General features: G+C 38.0%; 1 protein-coding gene across 2 annotated transcripts in view; it reads right to left on the bottom strand.

The window, feature by feature from the left end:
• Nucleotides 1–1,711: 1,711 nt before the first annotated feature.
• The window catches only part of LOC107690314 (gap junction gamma-1 protein-like), a 33,521-nt gene continuing 14,662 nt past the window's right edge, over nt 1,712–20,570 (bottom strand). Inside the window, exons 1-2 of one of the 2 annotated variants that reach the window (XM_016488618.1) lie at nt 7,712–7,767; nt 1,712–3,991 (exon numbers count right to left, since the gene is read on the bottom strand). In XM_016488618.1, the coding sequence (XP_016344104.1) occupies nt 2,504–3,937 (1,434 nt within the window). In that variant the 5' untranslated portion in view covers nt 3,938–3,991; nt 7,712–7,767 and the 3' untranslated portion in view covers nt 1,712–2,503. Of the gene's footprint in view, nt 3,992–7,711; nt 7,768–20,570 lie in introns of those variants that run through there. The other variant, XM_016488617.1, reaches the window with a different exon arrangement.

Raw genomic sequence — 20,570 nt, 5'->3', positions numbered from 1 at the left:
AATTGGAAATAATTGTACATCGCTGGACAATCCAGTTTGGCACATTAAAAGCATTTTTTTCTCCCTCGTTTTTCAAACACAGTGACAACATTTATAGAAACACATACCAGTCAGGACAAACAAAGGTCTTATAAAACACATTAATGGCTTGATGATAACCAGGAAAGGGCAATAAATAGAAACGCATACTTCCACATTCACACACGCTCGTCAGTAAGAATGCCATCAGACTTCATTGTGACCTGCTGAAAAGGCTTGCTTTCAAAGCGATGTGTCAAACTCTGAAGCAAAGTAGCTTACTCAGTTTCTTTCTCAGACAGCTGACAAAATACGAGAGAGGTTTTTCTTGAGGATCGCCTCGGCTAACCCTGACTCCACAAACGCTCACACATTAAACGTAAACACACTCATTGGTGCTCAGATGTGGGACAGAGGGGTCTCTTATACTCACTCCATCTGGAGCGCTCCAATATACAGCTGTTAGAAACTCCAACACACATCCACACAGAAAAGGACAAAGTAGTTACATTGCAGAATCCTTTTTGTTTAGAGTTTTCCCATTGGAAATTGCCCTAAAACATTCCTATTTTCCCTGCCATGCAAAATCATATTCGATCATGTCTATGAAAAAAAGGATTCACTGAGCATACTGGGAAACATATTTGCACTGATTGACTACAAATACAGCACATAGTTTGTTTTTACTACGATTAAAGGCAACAAAATCCTAAAAAAACCAACTATTTTGTAATAATCATATCATATGGGCACTGTTGAATAGAACTCTGTGTATTAAAAAAGCTAATAAAAAACGAAACCAAATCGACGTTTAAAAATACAAACAAGTCAAGTCTCAATTAGAAACCACAAATCTAATGCCACAATCTTCAGCATCAATAAATACTGCTGAAATGCTGATATGTAAAGGGTTTTCTTTTCTTTAATTCATTAATCAAATACTAGTCACATGCACTCATGCAATCACTCCCCGCCGCCTCGTCCTCAGCTACACGCAAGCACACACACACAGGCACACACAATGGTGTTCTATGGCGTGTTTTCCTCAGTCCGCATGACTGCATAGTAGCTCGATGTCTTTGTGACAAACAGTATTTGGTCTCCCATGGCAATTGTCACAAACTGAAACATCCTACATAAAGGCAAAAGTCTCACAAGTTGGAATGTGGCAGTAAGAGAGAATGGAAGACTCTTCACACAGTGTTTATGAATCTGTTTGTGTGTACCTTAGATATCTACATCGCATGATCTGAAGAGTGCCACTGTTAAACTTTCAACCTCCATTTGAACCAAGTTAGACCTGCTACTTGGATTGGCTATATCAAGTTTGTTAGAGCTAGAGGATGTTCCCATAAATACAGGTTCATAAGAGCAATACCAACAATACACAGTGACTTTCAGACAAGTCAATCTGAATGTAAAATAGTTTCATATGCACCTAAAAGTACAGAATTTCCACACTTTATGAGCAATGAATTTCCATGATTTTTCCCCTTATTCAGCATTCAATTACTGGATAAAGAATTTTAAAAATAATTTCATAATGACTGAACTCACAAAGAGTAATTTCTATCTAAAGAAACAACCAAGAAAACTGAGCACTACAATTAATTTACCTTTCTTTTATTTTTTTTTAATTAATTTCCTCTTTTTTTTCAGGTCTGGAAAAACACTTTTAAAATTCAATGTCATTTCCAGGACTGTGGGGACCCTGTATATATTTATATGGCTGATAAGACTAGACTGCAAATGCTTTCTTCACCAGTAGGGGATAGTACAAGAACAGAGTAGGAAGTGGATCCATCAACAGAATATCCCAAGTCTTGGTGGCTAGAAATACTACAGAGATCTCAAACCTAAGAGAATCTCTAGAACTGAAAGACATTGCTCTGCTTCCTCAAACACCCATAGCTATAAAAACATTTGCACTGGATGTGTTTGCGTGTTTGTAAATGTAGATTTACAGCTTATTTCACAGGACTGTTTGTTGGGTCTTGAAGACCACAGTGTACCACCACAGCATTGGTGTATCATTGCATTGTTATAGCTTGGCATCTTGATGCAAAAGTTATTGTTTAACACTGGCAAAAGGAAGACAGCTGGTTTGGAATCGGATTGTAGCGTCATCACTCTTACGGAAGAATCCGATAGGAAGACTTTCTCAACTCACTGAATAGTTCCGAACTTTGAAAACGGACAGTTTTTTTCTGGATTATGAGGGAATGTTCTTAGAGCTCGACGTAATCTACGTAATAAAGATTATTTTAGGAAGATCAAGAAATAGTACGAAAAAAATCCATCTCATTCATGGACTTTCTTTAAGGCACCGAAAGCACTTCAAAAAGATATACAGCATTTTTCAAATCACGTGTTTGCAGTCTTTGTAATCTGTGGGATGCACATGATATTTCGTGTCTAAAGAAACTTGCAGAAATGGATGATAGTGTGCACCACTGAGTGTAATGTTCAGGTGTGTGTGCAAATGTCAGATCCAGACAGATGGTTTGCCTTCTCCGGACTTGCTACTGCTGCTGCTCCCAGCGCTCCCAGATTTTCCATGCTTGGACTGTTGCTTTCGCTCCTTCTGTGGTGCAGTGGTGATGTTGCTCTGAGGCTTCTCGTCGATGTCATTGGTGTCGTTCATCTCGTCGTGGTTATTGCTAGCATGGTGCTGCAAGGTATAGGCTTGAATCGCCGCCTCTAACTGTATCACATCTTTGTTGATGGGAGGCGGTCTCGCCTCACCTGCAGACGGGAAGTTGTCCTCATTGGAGCCGTACTGCTGCTGCTCCTCCTGGGCAATGTTAGCACGGTTTTGCTTGCATGCCATCTTGGTGTTGCTCAGGTCTGTGTACGGCGTCGTCTCAGGCTTCACTACAATGTTATACCCTGGCGGCGCAGAAGGAGTATTCCAGGAGAAGGGATAACCAACATAGTCTGCTTCTCGTACGCCGCCCCCAACTCCGCCTCCTGGTTCCCCTTCGCTGAGCGAAGGCCCACCTACTCCAACAGACACGCCCCCTGCTGCAAGCAAGCCGAGCTGGTACTCATCATCGGCGGCTGATTCGGTTCGTTTGCGCAGTGCATCACGGATAGTTCCCACTCCGAGGTGAATAATTTCCCACAGGTTTAGCAGCAGGCAAAGGCAGCTGACACCATACATGATTCGGAGGAAGATGGTTTTTTCGGTGGGGCGTGAGATGAAGCAGTCCACATGATGCGGGCAGGGTTTATCCGAGCACACAAAGATCGGTTCCACTCGAAAGCCATATAACAGGTACTGTCCCGCCAGAAAGCCTGCCTCCAGTGCAGAGCGTGTCAGCAGCTGTAACACATAAACTTGCATCAGACCATCGTCTCGTATTCGCCGGCGCCCATCGTGGCGCACTTTGGGTTTGGGACGCGGTGGCACCAGCTCACGACGCGTGCTGTCTATCTCAGGCACTTCGTAAATCATGGGGTCGTCTTCGCGTTCCTCTTCCCCATCCTCATGTCCTGGCCGATGCTGCCGCGCACCAAAGTACATCTTTCTTGGTCTGCGCTGGGTGTATCCACCCCCCGCTGAGTTGCTTGCGGCTGGAGCCCTGGCCCCCGCACCGCCCCTCAATTCCTCGTTGTGGGAGATCTTATTGGCTGCATAGCCCATATAGAGCAGAGAGGGCATGGCGGACAGGATAATCTGAAAGACCCAGAATCGCACGTGCGAGAGTGGCGCGAAGGCATCGTAGCAGACGTTCTCACATCCCGGCTGGCCCGAGTTGCAGACAAACTTGCTCTGCTCATCGTAGTATATGGACTCGCCGCCCACCACAGTCAGCACGATGCGGAAGACAACTAGCGCAGTGAGCCAGAGTTTCCCCACCGACGTGGAGTGGTGCTGGATCTCCTCCAGCAGACGTGTCAGGAAGCTCCAGCTCATGACGTCTGATGACAACGGGGCAGACAGCGTCCCACACTGCACAGCTCACAGACTCTGTGGACAAACACAGAGAGTTTCAAATATAATTAAAAGTTCATACTTAAAACAATTACATACAGTATGTGAAACATAATTACAGTATTTTTAGTGCAGTTTTTGATGTGCACTGACAGTTAATAAAAGATATATTGTGTAAGAAGGAGTTTCATTAAAAACAGCCATTCTCAATATGGTAGACAATATGGCAGGAATGAAAGTCCCATCTTTTAACTAAAAGAGCCATTTAAAAGAACCAGATCTTTTAGAAAGGAAAAATGTATGATACAACCATTTGAATCCAAGACAACTTTTTATTTCATAAATGAAAATCAATAAATGGCCACTATTACAATTACTATTTTTCTAACTGAAATATTAAAAACTAAAATGAACAGCATTTTAAATGCTACAGGCCTCACACCATTAAAGTATACAGTATGAAAAATAGATATTAATTTTGAGATTTGCTTAAGATTATATTAAGTGTTATTAAATAAAGTGTTTTTAAAGTGTATAAAATGAAAGTGTTTTTAAAGAATAAATTAGTGAATGTTAGATGACAACAAAAGTAAACAAATGAAGGAAATATGAAATTAGCACTATTAAATATCCAATAATTTTATATCCAAACAGATATGGTACCAATATATACCAATATTCATCCATATATAGTTCATTGTGTATTCTGCTAGATATAATGATCGATAAAAGGTCAACCTAGTGCTAATAGACTCAATGAATGGAACTCTCTCTTTCACACACACCTACGCAGACAGAATTACCTTGAGCACTGAGCCTGAACCACACAAATCTTCCCTGAGGGAGAACAGCTGTGGTGAGCGGGTGAGTGTGTGACCTCTCGGGTTTGTCCCTACTTGTTCTTGTTTGGCTTTTTTTTATTTTTAAATGAATGTTTGAATTTCTTCTACCAATAAAGCAGGTAGTGATTGTTATGACCATATTAATTCATTAATTCATCAATACTCTGTTCATCAATTTGCTCTGGCTACCAATAGCTGCTCGCATTAAATTCAAGGCATTAATGTTTGCCTACAAAACCACCACTCTGCACCCATTTACCTAAATTCATTACTTGGTCTTTTATTGTCCTCATTTGTAAGTCGCTTTGGATAAAAGCGTCTGCTAAATGACTAAATGTAAATGTAAATGTATATTAGGCCACGTCTGAGCAAATACAAGGGAGATATATAATATTATAATATCTCATTTAATGTGCCCAAGTATATAGTATGCATGTTTGAGTGAAGAGAACAGACTAATTTATTTCTTCTCAAAGGTCACCGTTATCCAACTCAACAGGACCAGAGGGTCCAGGGCTTTCCTGCTCCTACTGCCCAGAAGAGGACCTCAGCAGTGGGCATGCGCTCATGTGTACTAGCCCTTCATCTTTAATCTGTGTCTCACTATGCTGGTAGAGGCACTAGGGGTGAGGAACATAGACTTAGAACGTGACTCATACGTAGACACAAAGTACACACACATACTGAAAATACAAAAGACGTACAGAAAACGAGAGGGATCCACTGGTCACTCTGGAGCATCTGTCCTTGAATGACTGCTGTTGCTGTTATGCCCCCATCATCTCACCATCACTCTTTTATTTCTCTTTCTCTGTCATGCTCTCTCTCTCTCAAGGTTGAAATAGCACTCACTCCCAAAGGGAATAAAGGACTTTGTTTTGTATTTGTGCCTGTTGAACACGCTCACTCACACACAAGCTTTGGCCACAGGGACTCAACTAACAACCATAAAATAATATAAAAATGTTCCCGTGTGTGTATTAGACATGCTTGAATAAAGTAAATTGTGCCTCAGCATTCGTATTGTGTCACTTTTATGATATGTCAAAGGACTCTCTGGGGCAAGACATCCCTTTTGGTTTCATGCCAAGTTAAAAACAAAAATCTGTTTGTTATGCTTTAATTTATAACATTACTTAATAAGAGCTAAAAGTTATTTATTGCAAAACAAAACAATTATCAAAATCATAGAAGACAGATAAAATTAAATAATGAAATTTCAACACAAACTCATAAGAGCTACTGTACTTTACCCTCTACATAATGAATAATAATCAGATATATTTCAATCTATTTTATTTCCAACATTTGGAGTCAGTGAGTTAAAAAAAAAAAAAAAAGAAATTAATACTTTTATTTAACAAGGATGCATTAAATTGATCAAAAGTGTCAGCAAAGACATTTGCAATGTTACAAAAAAACTTCTATTCCAAATATATTACTTTTTTGTTTCCACAAAAATAATAAGCACAACTATTTTCAACATTGATAATAATACTTCTTGAGCAGCAAATCACCATATTGATTTCTGAAGGATCATGTGACACAGAAGACTGGAGTAATGATGCTGACAATTTGGATTTGCTGTCTCAGGAATAAATTACATTTGATAAAAATATTAAAATGAAAAAAAAAAGTTTACTTTAGTAATATTATAAAATATTATAATTTTTACTGTATTTTTGAGCAAATAAGTGCATCCCTTGTGAGCATAAATGGCCTCTTTTAAAAATGGTACAGACCCCAAACTTTCAAACAGTAGTGTATACGTTTTTTTCCTATACAGAGAACAAGCTCATGCCGCACAAACCAAAACATTTTGTCCTGAATACATTAAGGCATTCCTGGTATAATTGTTGATCCTATTCACTGATTAAAGCCAGAGTCCCCTGTTACTCATGTGGTTCTCTAGCTCCACACACACGCTCAGTTCTCATGCCCTGCCCCTTGGCAGGGACAGACAATGTACAGATTCAGCAAAATGCCCCTGCGACCATGTCAAAGCCAATCTATACCCTTCATCCATCCATCCACACTCCCTCTCTCTCAGTCTGCCATCTCATTTGTTTACAGTGTGTCCCAGCCTTTTTTGGCTTATGTTCCCAAGAGCCCCACTGCACCCCTTTACAAATTTTCAACCAGAAATGTGCTCTTTTCATTGCATAACAGTGAATATCATTTAGTATTTTCATTAGTATCATTACAAGATTAGTTCACAAACAAACAAATCCTTTGACAGCTCCAATATTACTAAAACTGTCAATTTTAATAATATTGTTAGGATTGGCTGTTTGATTCTGGTTTAATATTTGATGTAGTCCAAACATTAAACTAAAAAAAATAAAAAATATTTTGCCTCATTATACCGTTCCTATCATTAAGCACTTTCAGTATTATTATATGAATAGTTCAGAAACAAATTTGAAAATTAAAACAGACAGACAGACAGAGATGGATGGATGGATAGATAGATATCATTTGACAGCCAGAATTTTAATAATGTTTCATAGGTTTGGCAAAGCAAAATAAATCCCAAGCATTAAACCAGAAATGTGCTCCTCCTACCTCATAATATAATGAATATCATTTAGCATTTTCATTATTACATGAATAGTTCACTCTTAAATAAATAAACAAACGAACAAAATAATCCTGTGACAAAACTTACATTATTAATACACAAATTTTAATAATATTGTTTTATGGGTTTGGAAAAGCAAAATGTAGCCCCTGCCTGAGATTCACTGGTTCACAGTGAACAGTGTCACATAACATAACACATGCCACATCTACAGAGACACAGAAGATAAAAGTCCCATCCAGTTCACAGAAATACTTGGTCAAATCAGGTCAAACAGCACTGATGTATTTGCCTGTTACAAGCTCATGCTGTGAAAGTTGTACTCACACATACTCGACATTCTGTCTTTCCCTGTCTGCTTTCCCTCTTCTCATTTCTGTATCCTCCTCCTTTCTTCTCTTTTGAAGAGCAGCCCTGGAGATCAGAGACCACTGACCTTACAGCAGTACTAGAGACCTACACACACATACTGTATGCGCACACAAAGCGTGTCTCCATGAAGAATGCGCGAGGGGGAGACTCTCAGAAAAGCACACAATAGCCCTTTACCCCAAAAAACTGGGTCAGAGAGGGTTGTGGTTTGAGGAAGGGAATGTTAGGGTTTTGATGTGGAAGGCTGGGTGGGTTAATATCCCTGACGGCGGGGGAACAGACAATGATGAGGGGAGAACAAGAGAGGAAAGCCAAAATCAAGGGTGATGTTCAGCCTGTAACAAGAAACCAGAAGATTTCCACAACCTCCTTCCTCAACACACACACACAAACACAAAGACATACACACTTGTCACAGATAAGCTAGTAAACAATATCTCTCCCATAACCTTATCGCCTACTTCCTCTCTGAAGCCCCTCTCTCTCTCTCTCTAGCACTTTCACAGCACACTGCTGGAAGGAAGGGAACTTCTTAATGCTTGCTCTTGTATTCATCTGCCCATCTTTGGTCATGGCTTAAATTAGAGCTTCCAGCGATCTCCAGCGCTAACATTCTTATCCATACCCTGTTTTCCCTTTCGTTCTTATCACTCCCCACTCTCTCTTTATGTGTTTCTCTCACAGTAAAGAGTGAGGCGAGATTACAATTGCAGGATTTCACAGCTACTTCCACAGACAGTGAGTGGGAAAATTCTCATTAAAATTCGACACACATTTCCCAAGTGCGATAAGAAAACAATCATTTAATGTGACTACGTTAGTTTGTAAAGAGAGAGAGAGGCGTTCCTGTGCTGGAATTTGCAATAAAAATGAGCATTTTCCCAGTAATTATGATTTGTTACGGAAGAAGTTTGTTGTAGATTATGGCTCGATGTGAAAGATTTCTCTAAGTCAACATGAAATGTGATTAATTAATTTATGACCGAATCTGATAACAGCCTGAGATATCTTCATTTTATCCTACACAATAAAGATCTTAGGTTTTGCTCTATCATACAGTCCCTTGTTCTGTGTGCTTGTAACTCTTTGGGTGGACTATCTCTTTAAATCAGAAGCTCCTAAAATAAGCAAATGCAAAAAGACTTAAATTCAGTTGGAGAGTTCAAAGTTGAAGTTAATTTAACAATCCTTGCACAGTGTAGAACTGCACAGACAGACAGATAGGCAAACAAAACCAATAAAACAAATTAATAAAATGATCTATAACTAAAATACAAATTATTTTTATTTGTTTTTATAAAATACTACTGACAAATAAAAGTAATATACATCTGAATCACACATTGTTATATGGGACTCTTCATCTTAAGGACTCTCATAAACATGGTCTGGGATTCATTACTTGGTATCTTGGCCTGGGTCTCAAAACTACAGGCAATGATCTTAGATTGTGGTCAAGAGACCTCAAGAAGTCATTCATAGAGCTGATTAACTCGATTGTAGGTCACTGAAGTGTCCAAAGAATTAGCAGAAAAAAGAAAGTCAAACAGGTCCCAAGTTACATGAGGGTTAATATATGACAACATAATTTTATTTGTAAGACAGAAAAAGACAGAAAGACATTTTTTAAATGAAACAGTTTCTTAAAACTTTAGGCAAAATCTAAAAAAAAAAAAAAAAAGTTGTTAAACTCACTGTAATCGGACTGCATTGGCCATGGTCCTGTTTTCCCTTTCGTTCTTTGCACACATTGTTATATGATCAACAAGATCACTAAAAAAAAAAAATACGGGGCTGACAAGACGTGAGACGTGCGGATCCATGTGCAAGCTTTAATTCAAGCAGAGAGGTCAGAAACACAGGCAGGGTCGAACAAGGGCAAACAGGTATAATGAGGGCAAGACAGAAGAGTAATCCAAAACGGGCGTGGTCGATAAGCGGCTAACAATATCCAGAGGGCTTGACATGAGGGGTAATCCAATAACACGAGCTAGAGTCCAGGCGAGGTGCAAACACAGTCCGAAACAGCAGGCAAAGGGTTAACTTAAGATAAACAGGCAAAAATCAGGTACCAGGAAATCAGAAAACACGGCGAGACTAGACTAAGACTAGAACTAGGAACTAGAAACTAACAGTGGAAAAGGCTCCGTAAAGTAACTATCACACGATGAGCGATAAGCACTAAACAATACTCGGCCGTTTGAAAAGGATCAGAGTGAGTGTTATATAGTGAATGTGTGATTGGTTACAGCTGTGTGCAATCAGTGCTGTGTGCAATCAGTGCAATGGATGATGGGATATGTAGTCCGGGATGACATGCAACAGTGTGTGTAGTGCGAGAGTCAATGTAATGGAAGGGTGACCTCTGGTGGTGAGTGAATTGAAGTTCATAGACCGGATTCGTGACACCTAGACTCAAGAGTCATTTGTGCCAGAAATTTGACTACACTGGTTGTGGTGTATGTTTTTGATTTAATAACAACCGGAGTCATTCTGTAATTAAACTACCAACTACACTGATTGCACTGTAGATTAAACAGCAGTGTTGTGGCACCACTGAATAAGTAGTGCAGGAAACTTTAGCAGAGTATTTTACTAAGGATGCACCAATATTAAATTTCTCTGCCAATACTGATAGCTGATTATTCAGAATGACATCTGCCAATACTAATAGTTTGGCTTTCCTAAGGAAAAAAATCTCTCCCAACTAACGCTGTAAACTATGCAGGAAGCCCTCTCATTTAGTACATAATTATAATACAGGTTAAAATGAATGAGAGCCCAAACTATTATTCAACTGCTATTTACATTCAGATATAATCACACTGAAATAAAAACTGATATGTTTGCATACAACTCAATTGCTCATAAGTTAGTTTTTATACTTACATATATTTTTAAACTTACATATATAATTAAGAGTAAATAAGTGAACTAACAAACTGTGAAGACTAGATTACTTTTCTGAGGTAAATGCATTGTTAAGTGACATTGTTCAAAAGCTGTTTCATTGACATGCTGCGGTTGAAACATTGACTGAGATTACACGAGACATGAGACATTTCAGTAAATTATACTGTATCTTCTATATACACTATAATTCTATGTTCTATGTTCATGCATGTTTATTTCACAATATAGCTTTATTAAATCTGTTACGCCACATGTAAGCGCATCAAAATGTGTTGTGATGTGATAAAATGCATAGAATTTGAGAGCTGAGACTTTGTTTCTATCAGACGTAACAAAGCTCTTTGCAATACTGGATGGGAGGCGAGCTCAACTAATGTTTGGTGAGGAGAAAAAAAGTAAACAAAAACTAAGGGTGACTCATAGGGTCAAATGCAACCTGCGTTTACCGAGCTATTTTTTGAAGTGGGCTTGCGTTAATGCGTCATCACGTTAACTTCCTAAATTATATACGAGAGACATTTCCTATACACGAGTTGCAGTCTGACATGTTTTTCCACCTTTTGATTGATAGGATATGTCCTGATTATTGCTGTTTTTAAATAAGTGGCTAATAGTTGATGTGTGCAGGTAGGGCTGCACGAATAATCGAAATTAAATCGCAGAAGCTGCGATTGTCATGTGTATCTTTCAGTGAAGCACGGTTCTGTGATCAGTAGTAAATCTCCATCTGAAGGCCAGAGGGCGCTCTCGCACTGAAACTCCAAATACGCCTCGCAGAAGAAATCAGGAAATCCCTATAGCGGTTGCTGAATAAACAGAAGATTTACGACTACGACTGCTAATCGACATAGCCTTTATCACTGCTTAGAATACTATGAAATATGTTGCGTGCCTTATTCTGTGTAAGAAGCCACATCATCTCACAGAAGGATTTATTTCAAACACTTGACTAACGTTATGAAGTGAGTTTGGAGTAAAAATATGTTATTAAATGTGGTGTTTTCACGGGCTTTCAGATGGAACAGCATTCACTGAGAAGCTACGCAAACAGCTTCCATAATCTCAGAACAATTTCTTCAATTTCATTATCGCGCGATTATATCGTCTGTGATTATGAACGCGATTTTGCGTAGCTTGTCAGTGAACTACGGCTCTGTGTAGTAAATGCTGCTCCATCTGAAAACACGTGATGGAGATTTACTACTAATCACAGAACCGGCTTTACTGACAAGATGCGCATGACAATCGCATTCGATTAATCGTGCAGCCCTATGTGCAGGTAATTGCTTTTATTGGTTGATACCAATAATTATAAGAATGTATAAAGAATTTGGTTACTGGAACCGAGCAACAAAAATAAATAGAACAAGTTATGAATAACCCATTTCCCAAGATCCCAACCCTAGTAAAAGGACAGTGTGATTTTGAGTTGGATTATTGTTTACATTTTCCCCTTATGAATTTGTTTGGTGCAGCATTCTATATGTAAATAGGTATGCTTGGGATGTTAGAAATGTAAAAAATAAATGATATATTATAGAGTTGTTTGGGGCAGGGATAAATTAAACGCGATCTGCAATGACGTCATAATCGTGTTGCATTGTTGTCTATGGATCGGCCTGAAGTGTACATATGAAGCAGACTCGCTCCCTTGGTCAAAATCGAGGGGTCGAGGGTCTGTCCATATAAACTTCCCTTGTCCACTTCATGAAGTGGAACGCACTTCAAAATGGCAGCGGGCCCTGAGGGGAAGTGCTTAGGGAAGTTTGTGAGTGCGTTTCTAAAAGTGGACACTATTCTCTACATTAGTCCACTAAGAAGAGAATGAAAACAAGTGAGTGAATTCAGACACTGAGTGCGCCGAACAGGCTGCTGCTTTTGCATAGATTGTGCTTGATGTTTAATAATAATCATTTCAAAATTAGTTAAACCAGTTAAACTATTGAATAATCAATTAAAAAGATATTTATACCTGTATGATATTACTCTGTACCCACATGAGCAAGCAGGCGCCATCTTCTGGCAAGATGCGGGAATTCATTCGTCACAACCCTCACCGTGCGTTATGAGTATTCTCAAGCCGTTCAGTGTACATCAGTGGTATTTTCATTATTACAGTGCATTATGGGATTGAATGAGTGCACTCGATAATGTCAACTATGGTTTCAGACACGACTACAAATGTCTGTCCCCTCTAATTGCACCCTATTTAATCCTTAAATGCATGAATGTTTCGCCAATCATTATTACATATTCGGGTCTTTAGCGACCCGGACCTATATATACAGCACGGATGGATCTTTAACTGCTGCAATAGCAAAAAACTCTCTTGATATTTTAAGAACAATTACAGAAGAATAAAATACCTTACCTTTTGAAACTTAAAAGGGTTCAATTTAAGCAGATGATTTTACCATCGCTGTCATCATCAGAGCACCTTTCATTGCATATAGTAATTGCTCTGCAGTAAAGCCATTCAAATCACTTCAATTTTTGCTGATGATATTTGTTTGTTTTATGCCTGTGGTAATTATGAATGAAACTTCACGTCATCATTGTGTATCAAACAGTGCCACCTTGACGAAAAAAGATGCATTGCTCATATTGAGTCATCAGATATGTAAATATAGTTGTGCAGGAAAAAATACCTACACATTTACATACCTCGGGTCTCTAGCGACCCTATACACTTTTTACAAAAAATTAATCAGAAAACTGGCATTCTTTTATATTTTACTATTTTTTCTTGTTATATTGTTTATAATGAATAGATTGAGAAATACTAAGAAAGTTGACGTCTAACTTTAAAAATTAAGGAGGGAGAGGGTAGAGAATGATGTCCCGGGTCGCTAAAGACCCGAGGTATGCATTTAAGGGTTAATGGTATAGGGGATGATTTTGGACACAGCCTAATGGCGCTTTTCCACTGCGTGGTATGAGTCGGCTCGGCACGACTCAGCTAAACTCGGTTTGTGTTTCCACTGCAGTTTAGTACCTCTTTAAGTGGGCGGGATTATACACGTCGCGGAAATATGTATTTGATGTGCGCCAGTTTGAGTCAGCTGTAAATTTAATCGTACAGCCTACTATGCACTTGAACACAATGTAAAAGCCTTAATTTTGTGTTCAATCGTCCATGGTGACCCTTTAGCATATACCGTATTGGCCCGAATATAAGACGACCCTGATTATAAGACGACCCCCCCTTTTCCAGATGTACCTTTTGGAAAAAGGCTTTTTAAAAACCAAATCTTGTTTTTTCTCAGTAAAACACATTTTGTCTTCAATTATTTTCATATTGCACATTTTTCCTATTTTAATTTTTGTTTTGAAAGTATGCTAAAAACTGGTAAAATGTACCAACAATCACATTTAAAAAATATACACTTTTTGATATACCATAAAAAAAAAAACAGGTAGCCCATCTGATTTAGGACATTTAGGCTATCCATCTAATAGTAGCCTACCAAAATCTTATTAACAGTAGAAGTTAAATCTTACTATAGTCTTCAAATCTGGGTACTGTCTTACGTTTTAAAATCACAAAGGGAGTTTGGTCCCATCAGGCTAACGTGACAGTCACGACTCATGCAGCTGTAAGGTTTTCTTTTTCTTTTGTTTTTACTCGCGATCTTTACAACACGCTTTACATTACGTATTTCATGGCACACTCGTTTTATGCGTATTTGGCGCCACCTATTGTTGTGGGTGTATTATTGACATGTCAAAGTCTAGACCCTGAATATCAGACGACCGCGTTTTTTCAGATATATTTCCAAGAAAAAAACATCATCTTATATTCTGGCCAATACGGTATGTTATTTTGATAGATGACGACCGCTGTGGTTGAATCAGGTTTTGATTAGTCTTGAATGTACAATGCATGCTTATCAGAGGGAAATACTTTGCATATGATTATGTATGTATAGGGAGGTGTACGGGAGTGGAAACATAATGTGTTGGAGCACAGCTTGAGGCATTTGTAAGTGTCATGAATACGCAGTTACTCACACATAAACCCTGCTAAATACATAACTAAGAGAGAGAGAGAGAAAAAAAGGTTGTCATACCTCTACCTCCCCAGGCATCCCAGCACCGGCCTGTGTACCTAACACTTTTTAATTAGTGGTGGGAGGGCAGATATTTAATTAGTGTTAAGAAGGCAGACAGCGCTGTGAAGAACAAACTGGGAGGTGTGTACGATTAAAATGTTTGCTGTTACGATAAGAGATAAATGCAGCATCTATTTTGCGATGAAATTAATCTGAAGCAAAGTCTTATATTCTTCCTACAGAAGCTAAAAAAAATTAGTCATTTTAAATCTTAACACTGTGATATCTTCATATCACGTCATATCTTCAGTATAAAGTTCATCTGACCTAAAGAAGCAAACCCAAGAAGACCCACGGACGCAGATTATACCTATATGGGGGGTGGGGGAAATTGCATATAATTATTTACCAGCAGTTGGTGTGGTTGCTTGCTAGCATGGTGTGCTTATTAAGGGACATAAAAACCAGCTGGAGTTTACTGCTAGAGCTCATTACCATGCACCACCTATTATGTGTTATAATCCCTGATAAAAACAAACAGCACACAGCAGTTAATCATATAAAGCGTCTTACAGCTAAATTAGATGTTAAAACTTTAGAGTCTAATTATAGGCCATCAGTGTATTCAATCATCAAATATTAATTTAATGATTAATTAAAACATCAATGTACATGCAGAGAAACACTACAGACTTTCTTTTTTATGTAAGCAAGAGGCAAATAATTTTTCCCAATAAGGTTCATTTGTTAACATTAGTTAACTACATTAGTTAACATGAACTAAGAATGAACAATACTTCTACAGCATTTAATAATCTTAGTTAATATTAGGGTTGCTCCGATCAGGATTTTTGAGGCCGATCACCGATCACAGAAAGCAGTATCTGCCGATACCGATCACCGCTACCGATCTTTTTAAAGCCTTCTTTTTATAATTTATAACTATTTATAGTGATACTCCAATCAGGATTTTTAGACATTTATTCAGGGCCTGAATTTCATTTTTGAAAATGGGGGGAATTCCCCTCTTAGGTGTCTCTTGTGAGAGGGGAAGCAGCTTTCACACAGGAGTCCGCTACTGATCCGTAGCTGTTTCCCACAAACACAACATTTATCCATTATTTTGATTTCAAATCCAAACATTGTCACTGAAAATGCTTTTTCAACATTGTGATTATTTTTTTACACAGTAATACAATCTGTCACAGACATGTTTAAACACAATAAATATAAGCAACACATTTACACATAAAACGCATTTACTTCTAGATTTATATATTAAGTTGCTCAAGCAATTGGCAAAACATTTAAACTACTTTTCTTACATTATCACAAACTTACCATTGACAGAAATAGTCAGCTCTACTGCCTTTGCATTTATGGTGTAATTACTACATTTTCGTGTCAATCCATGTTCATATTTACTGCAAACAATGCACTGATACTTTAATTCAGCGCTTGCAGCGCAACAAACATAGGCTCGGTGCGGAAACGATGTCAGCACTGCAGCAGACGCACTGCTCCTGGAGCGCACTGCCGGACAGTAACCGTGTACAGTGTGCACGCTTTAATCCGTTAACATGAGCACGGAAAAAATACGCACCACTGCAATTTATAAACTTTAGTGACGATGTGACACTGCCTCGACTGTGCAAGTGACAATTCCTGTGTCAACTGTGCAGCTTGTAGCTCGCTTATAGACAAACGCGATGTGTGGTGATTTGAAGCCATTTGCGTATTTTGAGAGAGAGCGCGCGCGCGCGGTGATTCACTCACGCTGTTTGTGAAATTACGTCTCACACGAGGTTTTCAAATTACTTTATAAGTTATTTAATGAAAAAATATAAAGGTGAGTACCTCAACTTCAGAATTATAATTATTTCACCCGTGCCAGACAGAGACTGAGACGGTGCCGCTGCATGTCGTGCCAAACCTCTCACGGCAGTGTCATCAGCTTGAGATTGTTTTTTTGAGATCGGCCTTTTAGAGACCACTGATCGATCATCCCAACGTGATTATCGGCCGATAATGATCGGTAGCCGATCAATCGGAGCATCCCTAGTTAATATTCATTTCAGCATTTACTAATGGATTATTAAAATAGCAAGTTGTGTTTGTTAACAATTGTTAATGCTCTGTAAACTAACATGTACAAGCAATGAATAACTTTTCATTAACTAACATTAAAAAAGATTAATAATAGAGTAATAAATGTATTGTTCATTGTTCATTCATGTTTGATAATACATTAAGTAATGTTAACAAATGACACCTTATTGTAAAGTGTTACCAAATATTTTATATTTGTTTCTTCCTACTAAAAGTCTGCAGTCACTAAAAGTCTATAAAAGTAAAATTAAAAGTTAAATAAAAAAGTATTTAAAAGTCTATATTTTAAGATTTTTTTTCGCTGTGCTTTTAACCAGTTTGTTTATCAAACTAATGATATGCTTCTTTACAGACCACCCTGTAAAACGTACATTAATGCTATGTTAGTCTTAATAAGACAGGGAATTTGGGTAAAATGAGACACTTTCTAATAGATTGCGATTTTTTTTTTATATGATCTGTCTGTATCGCAGTTTATTATTAACTTAAGATATTTACATTTTTAATAATGATAGATGATTAAACTTAAAGGGATAGTTCACTCAAAAATGACAATTTGCTCACCCTCAGGTCATACAGGATGTAGGTTACTTTTTTTCTTCAGTACAACAGTAAGGAAGATTTTTAGTAAATTAATAGCAAATTTCCATTTTTCTATTTTTGGGTGAAAGTCCAGTTTCAAACTTTATAAATTCATCAAAAAATTACGGTTAGAAAGCCAAAGATGTCATCTGAACATTTATTGGTGACTTTAAAAGAAGTAAATAGTAACCCTTCACAGAAAACGCTCTTTACACTTCAACACTATGAAATGAGGTGAAATTTTAGGTACATGTTGACTATAGCAGGCACCTCCACACTGAAACACTAGAAGAAACACCTTCAGGGGAAACATAGCTGTAGATTGCATCATGAAAATACCTTATAAATGGCAATGTTTGAGTCAGCTAAATGCATTTTTCTTTAAGGAAGAATGTTTTTCATACTGACACACTGACAGCCTTGATTACTGTGGCTTTTAGGCAAAAAATATACATATAGGAGATGAAATGATAAAGGTGTTAAAGGGGAAAGGAGTGAGAGAATGAAAGGAGAGATATATTGAGCACAAGTGTGAAAGGGAGGGGTAGGCATGCTGGAAAGGTGAGATAAAGAGGACTGGCAGGAGGCTACAATCAGTACCGCTGCTCCCTATACGCAGAGTATGCAGTTTGCGTAGGGCACCAACATGCACCATCCCAATTGCTCAAAAAAAGAACTTTCGTTCTATATCAATATTAACATGTATATATACATAAATAAAAATATAAACGGCATTTTACGGCAGTGGTGGGCAGTAACAAAGTAGTTTTACTTGATACGCTTGATACTATAAAATCAATCAGACAACTCTATTAATAAAATCATAGCCACAGGTAACTGTCTAGAGCTACATTTGTAATTCGTAAGTAATGCAATTTAATTACAATTTATTCATTTATTTACTTGTATATTTTATTAAAGTTCTCTTTTGACCCCTATAGTGTTTTTTTTATTTTTTATTTTTTTACTTCCATAATTTTTGAAGGGGGTTGGCACAACAATACAATTCTGCTTAGGGCACCCATTTGTCCAGCAATGGACAATTTGTGCCTGGCTGCAATGCACAAAATGAAGAAAAAAAATATTAAGAGAAGAACATGTGCTGTGGAGGATACAAATTCTCTGATGCTTGAGGCTGTGTGGTCCACATTTAGAGACCCACTAATAGCAATTAAACCTATAAGTTTAGTGACTCATCTATGAAAGCATGTTTCTCAATGATTAACGAGGCCTATGATCAATCAGTTCCAAAGAGAAATACAAAACTTGTGTTAAGAAAATAAGCTGACAAAATGACCCAAGATTTGGTGATTTTTAAAAGGCCGCCCATTTTTGACCAGGAACACCAAATTAGATATAGGATTTTCAGCATAACACAAGGGTTAAGTGAGGGCCGTAGATAAGAAGTGAGAGGTGTTGCAGTGGAAGTTCTCATTAAGGATAATTCAAGATCTTTTTTGTGTGGGAACATCTGCTCAGTTTTACCTAATGTTGGGGTAAAGTGATTAGTGATCCCCTACGGGAGTTTTGCAAAGTCACACACACAGCGTTTACACGTCTGGTGCATTTTGTGTTCCACTGTTGTATGTGTAATATGCTGAATCCCCTAAGAGACAGTGTTAATTAAACAGACAGACTGGCATGTCCTACTGAGGCTCTGGGGGAAGCTGGAAGTGTACAATGTATCATTGCACAACTATGTGAATGGAGTGCCATTAAACGGAAAGAGATCCTGGATGCAAATCACACATAAGGCATAAAGCTGTGTTGAGAACTCGCAGAGACTGGTTGTGCCATCAGAGAAAGATGGCACCACAAAGTAATAAAAAGAAAACAACACAATCATCTTTTACATTGTTATGGCTAAGTACATGATAAACAAACATGTGATTCTGAGGCCAGTTCTTTTTTAATGAATTTGGTTCACAAATCCGCCTGAATCAAACTCATGAGTTTCACTGGTCTGAATCATGGTCTGATTCAGTCAGACTGAATTATTGACTGAATCAGCTCAGTGAGTTAACAACTGACTACAAGATATTGGCTGCGTCTGAAAGCTGATAACTGTTGCCTTCTGAGGATGCACTGCCAGGTAGGAAGGCATCGAGGCATGTCCAAATCCAATGTCAGCTTCACTTCCCATCTGAGATGCTTTCATCTGATGGATTTTTGAAAGCAGCAGAGATGTATCCCTTGCTGCCTTTGATATCCCTCAATCCTGTGAGTTCCATTCAGTGATGGTTGAGCTAAAAAAATAAAGATGGCACTTGGTGGCTAGTTTGTGTGTAAATGTATATTTCTGACCAACGTTTTGCACTTTTTATGTTATTTCTAGTGAGAAATCAGTATTTTAGTCATTTAATATTCGCTTGGTTATCACCAAAGCTCGTTCTATTTTGTTGCAGATCATTAAGCCGTCACACTGCCTCAGAAACCTTTCAGAAATCAGTTTTGTGAGGTGACTGTGCACAAACGCTGCCTGCAAAGTCATTGCCTGATAAAGCAGCGAGGCAACAAGTCAGCAGCCTAAGCTTTCAGACAGTCATAATGTCCAACTTAAATTGCATCAACGACTGTTAATATTCCTTTTTCAAAGAGTAACAATAAAAATGCAACAACAGAAACGCTCTTCATTTTGTGTTAATTCACTTTAACCATTCTTTGCAAAATATATTTTTTATTGTTTAATTTAATTTATTCAAAGCATTTATTTTATAATTCCTGATGTTGCGCCACTGAAATGGAAATATGACTTCCAATATTTTTCCAATATTTTATTAGTTCTATTTTGTCATTTTTTATTTAATGCACACTACACTCTTAAAAATAAAGGTGCTTCACGATGCCATAGAAGAACCTTTTTGTCTAAATGGTTCCATAAAGAACCTTTAACATCTGAAGAACATTTCTGTTTCACAAAAGGTTCTTTGTGGCGAAAGAATGTTCTTCAGATTATAAAAAGATAAGAAAGAGATGGTTCTTTGTGGAACCAAACATGGTTCTTCTATGGCAGTGTTTCTCAACCCTGGTCCTGAGCGCCCCCCAACACTGCACATTTTGTATGTCTCCCTTATCTGACACACCTATTTCAGGTCCTGGAGTTTCTTTTAATGAGCTAATGAGTTGAATCAGGTGTGTTTGATTAGGGAGACACACAAAATGTG

Source organism: Sinocyclocheilus anshuiensis, unplaced genomic scaffold (genome assembly GCF_001515605.1).
Source record: "Sinocyclocheilus anshuiensis isolate Anshui unplaced genomic scaffold, SAMN03320099.WGS_v1.1 scaffold461, whole genome shotgun sequence".
NCBI classification, from domain to species: domain Eukaryota; kingdom Metazoa; phylum Chordata; class Actinopteri; order Cypriniformes; family Cyprinidae; genus Sinocyclocheilus; species Sinocyclocheilus anshuiensis.
Note: the sequence above shows the minus strand (reverse complement) of the source record. Positions and strands in the feature narration are given on the sequence as shown.